The sequence below is a fragment of the Myotis myotis genome, unplaced genomic scaffold (assembly GCF_014108235.1).
Source record: "Myotis myotis isolate mMyoMyo1 unplaced genomic scaffold, mMyoMyo1.p scaffold_m19_p_6, whole genome shotgun sequence".
Taxonomy (NCBI): Eukaryota; Metazoa; Chordata; class Mammalia; order Chiroptera; family Vespertilionidae; genus Myotis; species Myotis myotis.
The window spans coordinates 30513683-30520907 of NW_023416368.1; the positions used below are offsets into that span (position 1 = coordinate 30513683).

General features: G+C 53.0%; 1 protein-coding gene across 1 annotated transcript; it reads right to left on the reverse strand.

The window, feature by feature from the left end:
* Positions 1-3182: 3182 nt before the first annotated feature.
* On the reverse strand, positions 3183-6994 carry EGR1 (early growth response 1). Its single transcript, XM_036313043.1, has 2 exons — positions 6423-6994; positions 3183-5728 (listed from the first exon to the last, which is right to left on the reverse strand). The coding sequence occupies exons 1-2, from the start codon at positions 6721-6723 to the stop codon at positions 4404-4406; spliced, it is 1626 nt and encodes a 541-aa protein (XP_036168936.1). The 5' UTR covers positions 6724-6994; the 3' UTR covers positions 3183-4403.
* Positions 6995-7225: the final 231 nt, after the last annotated feature.

The window sequence follows — 7225 nt, forward strand, 5'->3', positions numbered from 1 at the left end:
GCAATAGGAAAAGGGAGATGGGGAGAAAAATCACTGAAGTGGAGGGCTAGATTTGCTATTTGGGTGCAAAAGTCTTATTAGCACCAAAAGGTTTATGGGTAAAATGTTGTAATTTTATTCGTTCAACACCTGATTCTCTTAGACTTGGCCTCGTTTTCTCTAGGACACTGGCATCTCACTCTGCCCAATCTTTCCCTCTCAGACGGTCCTATGTACGGCCGAACTGGGGAAAACAGCAGGAATGGGGAGAGAGGGTGATGCTGCAGGGATACCTCTGAGCCTATGGTACCCATTCCTGACTCCATTTCTGACTGGGGGTGGGGGAGCTCAGAGCGAGGGGAGATAGACAACCCTGCCTGACAATCAGGCTAAGCTCGCTGTCCTGAGTGCTTAGAATCTTTGAAAATGAAAGAGGCTGAACATTCCGGAAATTCAAGAGAAAAGAGTCTCTCTCAGGTCCTGAGAGGAAGGGTGAAGAGTCCTTAGGACCTGGTTCTTTCTTTTTCTTCAGAATCTAAACCCTTCCTTTGCTGGAGAAGTACCCCACCCTCTCGCCTCTATCACCTTTCTCCTCTCTATCCTTCCCCACATTCCTGAAGCCCTAGACAATGTCCCCAGGTATCTATCAGTTGCTCAACATTGTCTGGGTCCCTCCCCTAACGTTAGCCTTTATGATGATAGCTTCTATCAGCACTGTCCTATGCCCTTGGTTTCAGATTTCCCTCCCAGGAGCAGGAGTTAAAATGGACACTTTTATTTTATACTATAGGACTATAAAATGGGGCAATTTTGGAGTCTTGGCCTATTTTAACCATGCCAAGGAATTTGAGTTTGGACCGTCAGAACCCAAAGATACCCTGCTGACAGGACTTATAAAAAGTAGCTAGCAGCCTTGGCAGAATTGCTCACCACGCCATCTGCATTAGAATCGCCTGGGGTGCTTGCTACGGAGGCTAGTTCCAGGACCCCGTCCCAGACCTCAAGAAGCAGATAATCTGGGAATCTGGTTCTGATGCACTGTAATAGCACAGGAGACCCTCTGCTTTAAAGGAACAGATTCTCTTTGCTCTTTCTCTCATACTTTATTCTTGCCGTGTTTTGTTTCTTGGGAGTATGTGGGAGAAATTCTTAAGAATCTGTAACAGGCATAGGCTTGTGTTCCTGGGCTTAGAGTGAGATGGGGAGAGGTGGGTGGGGCTGGGAAGAGGTGCGCCAATGCAAATATTGTCCCATCACTACCTGGCAATTTTGCCTGGAGGCACACAAGGATATGCCCTTTGCTAGAGAATATGGCTTGGTTCCCCTGCTCCAGGCTGAGGAGTCTGGTATCATGGGAAAAGGCAGAGATCAACGGTGTTGTTCGGGAAGGCTGGAATGGAAGAAAAAGAATTGGGCCAATTCCAGGGGATTGCTGGAATTCCCCTGGGCCCAGAAGAAGGTGTCCATGGGTAACTTGGGAGAGACCGTCAGAGAGAAGAGTGGAGGCAGGTGAGACTTTGACTTCATTCAAGGACTTAGAACAATACCAGGTAGGGAGGGCAATTATTCATTATCCTTAATTTGGGGGGGGGGGTCAGGAATTGGGAGGGGGGACCCAAGGCTTGGGAATTTAAGGACACCAAATCTATTGCACCCATCTGACCAATAGATGGTGGTGTCTGATCAATTCACAGAAGATTTAGGATTGAAGGTAATACTTCCATTCAGTGATCCATCCATCACTTTCCCCGCCAAAAGCTCAACCAACACCCTTCCTACCTGACACACAAAGCAAGTCATTTGGGTTGACTCCTATTTATCCTTCCCAACTCAATTTTTCCACCTTTCCTAAGCCCCGGGGTGGGTTGGGTGTCCTTCCCTGCGCTCCCATAGAGGCCCATGATTGCCCATATTATATAACAAAACACCATGTTGTAATATTTGGCTAACCTTTCTGTTTCCCCAACTGGCAATCTGCATGGTGGTTGTGGCCAGCTCAAGGCCTCTCAGAATATAAGATGCTCACGAGCCCACAAGGATTGCTATAGTCACAAATGTGGAACCTCACGGGCTGGGACCAGAGGAACCTAGCATCTCAGGCCTCCTACAAAACAGTACAGACTTAGTCTGGATGGGAACCTTAAACACCAGGCCAGTCTCCTGCCCACTCTGTCTCATGCCCCCGGAAGCTGCCAAGGATGGCAGCTCCAGCTGGCAAGTAATGAAATTTCTTCCTGGAAGGATTCTTGGCTTGAGAACTGGCCCTCGCCTCGTCTAAGTTTCTTCAACACCCTCAGGTTCCTGGGGACATGGGGGATGGGAGGGAGAGCCTGAATCAGCTCCAGCGTTTACTATTTCCCAGAGCCCTGTGACCACTCCTTAACTCCTGCCAAGTGCATATGGGCAAGAATTCCCAAGGACATAGATTTTTCCCAACCCTTGGCAGAGATGGGGGGCAGGGCTGGCTGAACATTTGGAGCCAGGAGAATAGTTCTGCCTCTGACCACATGTGTTCCCCCTACCTCCGGCCTTCTTTCGCTTTAACTAACCAAGATAAAGCTGAAGCCCACCAGATGGAGAAGGAACAGGCCCAGAATCAACAAGACAAGACCCTGCCCTGTCGTGTGGTTCAGTGGTTGAGTGTTGATCTATGAACCAGGAGGTCGTTTGATTCCTAGTTAGGGCACATGCCCTAGTTGCTGGCTTATCCCCAGTAGGGGGATGTATAGGAGGCAACCGATCAATGATGATTCTCTTTCATCATTGATGTTTCTCTCTCTCTCTCCCTCTGAAAACAATTAAAAAATAAATTTAAAAATATGTACTTAAGAGAAAAAACAAAGAGAAGACCCACACCTAGTCCTTATAAGGAATTCATTCCAGCCCTGGCCGGTGTGGCTCAATTTGTTGGAGCATTGTCCTGTGCACTAGGTCACGGGGTCGATTCCTGGTCAAGGCACATACCTAGGTTGTGTGTGTGGTCCTGTCAGGGCACATACGGGAGGCAACCAATCGCTGTATCTCTCTCGTATTGACGTCTCTCTCTCTCCTTCTTCTCTTTCTAAAATCAATTTTAAAAAAAGAATTCACTCCAATGACACACAGTGGGCACCACAACTCTGGTGGGAATATCCTCAAAACCTTCAACAAGGAGGATGACTGCAGAGCCCACCCCCAGCCCAGGAAAGATACGTGCAACCATAGCTATTTTATTTTCCTTTTAATTTTTCTGAAGGATATACACCACATATCCCATGAGCAATAAAGCGCATTCAATGTGTTTATAAGCCAAACAGTCACTTTGTTTAAGCAAACACAAGTACATAGTAAAATAAAACCACAAAATAATGAACTGCATGTTCAGAACATACAAAAATCGCCGCCTACTCAGTAGGTAACTACAACATTCCAACTCCTGAATATATTTATAAATTTACATTTTCAGTTAAAAAAATAGACTTTTGAGAGTTCAGATTTTTTAGATTTTTTTTTTTTTTACATTCTGGAGAACCGAAGCTCAGCTCAGCCCTCTTCCTTATTTTGCTTCCAAAGCTTCCCCCAAATCATCACTCCTTGCCCCCCTTAAGGCTAGAGGTGAGCACGTCCCTTAAACTGGCACATGTCAAGCTGTCAGCAAGGCGCATCACACAAAAGGCACCAAGACGTGAAACTTTTTAAACCAAAAGGACGAAGAAAACCACTTTCAAAAAAAAAGAAGAAAAACCAAACCATATTTTGCCACATGTGAGAGAGTACAGTCGGGCAATATTTACAAAAGGTTAACGGAACACCACTCTGACACATGCTCTGATTAATACCAAGGACTGCTGTTTCAAAAAAAGCTTCGAACTTAATCATCACAGCATCATCACAAAATAAAGGATCACCATTGGTTTGCTTGGCTTTTCTTTTTTTTTCCCCCCCAAAGTGAGGCCCTAACTCCAAATAATACAATAGAATATGCAAATTATCTTCACATCAAGAGTACCCCAAGGAAAACAAAATCCATAGCAGACACTGTACAAGGGTACAGGGCTGGGCTCTGAGGGGCCCAAACCCCATTTTGCCAACTTGATTTTCTAGCATTGAAGGGACAAGGGATCAGGCATATGGTGGAGATGATACTGAAATGATATATCCAAAATCCATGCATATCAAGTTCTTGGATGGAGGTGAAGAACTTGGACATGGCTGTTTCAGGCAGCTGAAGTCAAAGGGAGATGAGGAAGGGGGAGAGGGCAGAAAGGATTGTTGGCCAACAGAATTTCCACGCTGACCCCGGGGGTCAAGTAGAGGGAGAGGATGGGCTCCGAGAACCTCCATGTGACCTAAGAGGAAACCCTCCTATGGCCATCTCCTCCTCCTCCTGTCCTTTCAATCTCTTGTTTCTTTTCCTCCCTTTTCCCTTTTCTTCCTCTTCTCCTTTAGCAAATTTCAATTGTCCTGGGAGAAAAGGTTGTTGTCATGTCCGAAAGCCCTGTGGAGGCGCTGAAGGAGTTGGTGACAGCTGAGGAAGGGAAGCTGCTGACTTGGGCCGGGAAAGCGGGGGGAACGGAGGAGTATGTGGTGGCCACTGAGGGCGAGGGGAAACCACTGTGCACAGGGGATGGGTAGGTCGAAGAGCCAGGAGAGGAGTAGGAGGTGGGCACAGGTGATGGGTATGAGGTGGTGGCTGGGGATGGATAAGAGGTAGTGACCGGGGAGGTGTAGGAGGTAGCCACCGGTGATGAGTAGGAAGAGAGGGAGGGGGTGGTAGAGGAGGCCACACCTTTGTCTGCTTTTTTGTCCTTCTGCCGCAAGTGGATCTTGGTATGCCTCTTGCGTTCATCGCTCCTAGCAAACTTTCTCCCACAGATGTCACAGGCAAAGGGCTTCTCGCCTGTGTGGGTGCGGATGTGTGTGGTGAGGTGGTCACTGCGGCTGAAATTGCGCATGCAGATGCGACACTGGAAGGGCTTCTGGCCAGTGTGGATGCGAATGTGGCGGGTGAGCTCATCTGAACGAGAGAAGCGGCGGTCACAGGACTCCACTGGACAGGCATAGGGGCGTTCATGAGGGGGTGTCTTGCTGGGCCGGTTGGGGTACTTGCGCATGCGGCTGGGTTTGATGAGCTGGGACTGGTAAGTGGTGTTGAGGGCCTTTAGGTCCTGAGAGCCCGACTGTGTGGCAAATGCCTTGATGGTAGAGAGGGGAGTGAGGGAAGGCTGCTGAGTACGGCTCTCCAGGCCCTGGAAGGGCTTCTGGTCTGCGGTGCCCAGGCCCAGGTCCCCCTGCTGCTGTGGAAACAGATAGTCTGGAATCATAGGGACCTGGAAGCTACCCTTGGCAGCAGGGTAGGCAGGAGGCGGGTACTGGAGCGTGGTGCCCGCTGAGCCTGGAAAGGCCTGGCTTTGTGGCTCAGGGAAGATGTCAGTGTTAGGTGTGGGGAAGGTGGGTGCCGCTGAGTAAATGGGGCTGCTGTCATTGGACGGCACTGCGCAGCTCAGGGGTGGGCTCTGGGAAGCCGAGGAGGAGGAAGAGGCTGCTGGAGATGGTGCTGAGGATGAGGCGGCCGGTGGGTTGGTCATGCTCACGAGGCCACTAACCAGGCTGAAGAGGGGCTCAGGCCACAAGGTGCTGCCACTGTTGGGTGCAGGCTCCAGAGAGAAGCGGCCAGTGTAGGTGATGGGAGGCAGCCGGGTGGTTTGGCTGGAATAACTTGTCTCCACCAGAACCTTCTCGTTATTCAGAGAAATGTCAGGAAACGACTCTGGCAGGAGAAAGAGAGGGAGGAGGCTGGGTTACTGGAGAGCAATCACTGGAGGACGAGGAGGAGAGGAGGAGCGGGGCTGTCAGGCAAGAGGTCGGGCCGGCTACCATTGACGGCCGAGCTGGTTAATAATTGATAGCAGCAGACTGCAATGTTCCTGGACCCGCTCCAGCGGCAGAACCCAATTCAACAACAGCTGACGCAAATACGGAGAATCCCCCTCCACTGCAGCTCCCAGCGCTCCGCAGCGGCGGCGGCGCGGCCCAGGGATTCCCGCCAGCACCCGCTCAGCCACCGCCAGTGCGCATCCCCTACCCCCGGGAGCCGGGACATCCCTGGCCTCGGATCACAGCCCTTCTTTGGGAACGGGCGCCAGGCAAGGCAAGCTTTTCCGGAGGGGGAGAGGGCCTCGCCGTCCTGCTTATCAAAACAAGCCCTCCCCCACCGTCACCCACCCACGCAGCCCTAGAGCTCTCCATCCAAAACAAAAGCTGGCTCCTCCGCGCACCGCTGGGGAGGAGGAGGGTGGGGGTGAGGGACGTCCCCAGGCATCCCTCTAACACCTGACTCTGGGACGCAAGGAATAGAAGGGAAACCCCACTTGCATCCCTGAGGTCCTGCAAAGGCTGTGGGAAAGGATGGGACGCGGGGATGGTGGCGTAGGAGCTAATCCTCGGCGTAGGCCACCGCTTACCTGAGGTCAGGTGCTCGTAGGGCTGCTCGCCCGCCTCTCCTTGAGGGTTGAAAGCGCTGCCGCTGCTGCTGTTGCTGCTGCCCCCGCCACCTCCACCGCCCCCGCTGCTGCTGCTGCTGCTACCGCCGCTGCCCTCGGGCGCCCCGGCGGCACCGAGGAACTGGGGAGCCCCGTTGCTCAGCATCATCATCTCCTCCAGCTTTGGGTAGTTGTCCATGGCCGGCGAGTGAGGGAAGGAGCCGAACGGGTCAGAGATCTGCAGCGGGGACATCAGCTGCATCTCGGCCTTGGCTGCGGCCATCCCAGACGGGCGGGCTGGAGAGCGGTGGTTGGGGCGGAGGGGGGCAGCCCGGGGCTGGAGATGCGGGGGACACACGCTCGGGAACCTGGCCGGGTCACATGCGGGGCTCGGGGCACACTGGGGAGAGCGCAGGTGGGGTCCCCAGGCTGGCCCTCGCCGCCGGCCGGTGTGGGCGCGGCGTGGCTGCCGAGGCCGGGCCGCGGCCGGTGCTGGCGGCGGAAGCTGGCGGCGGCGGTAGCTGGCGGCGGCGGCGGCTCCCCAAGTTCTGCGCGCTGGGATCTCTCGCGACTCCCCGGATCCGCCTCTATTTGAAGGGTCTGGAACCGCACGGGCCCGCCTCCGTCGTGACGTACATGGCCATATATGGGAAGCAGGAAGCCCTAATATGGAAAGGCGGCCGGGAGGACCCGGAGTGACGTGAAGCCCCCGGTCCCAGTCCGGCGGGCACTGCCATCCCGCACCCCGGGGCCCTACGCCGCCTCCCGCAGCCCCGGAGCCCAAA

Bases quoted from the DNA above. Each gene is read 5' to 3' on its own strand.
- EGR1 (XM_036313043.1), bottom strand. From the start codon at position 6,723: ATGGCCGCAGCCAAGGCCGAGATGCAGCTGATGTCCCCGCTGCAGATC. The intron at 5,729-6,422 runs GTAAGCGGTGGC...TTCTCCTGCCAG, and splicing joins CTACGAGCACCTGACCTCAG to AGTCGTTTCCTGACATTTCT.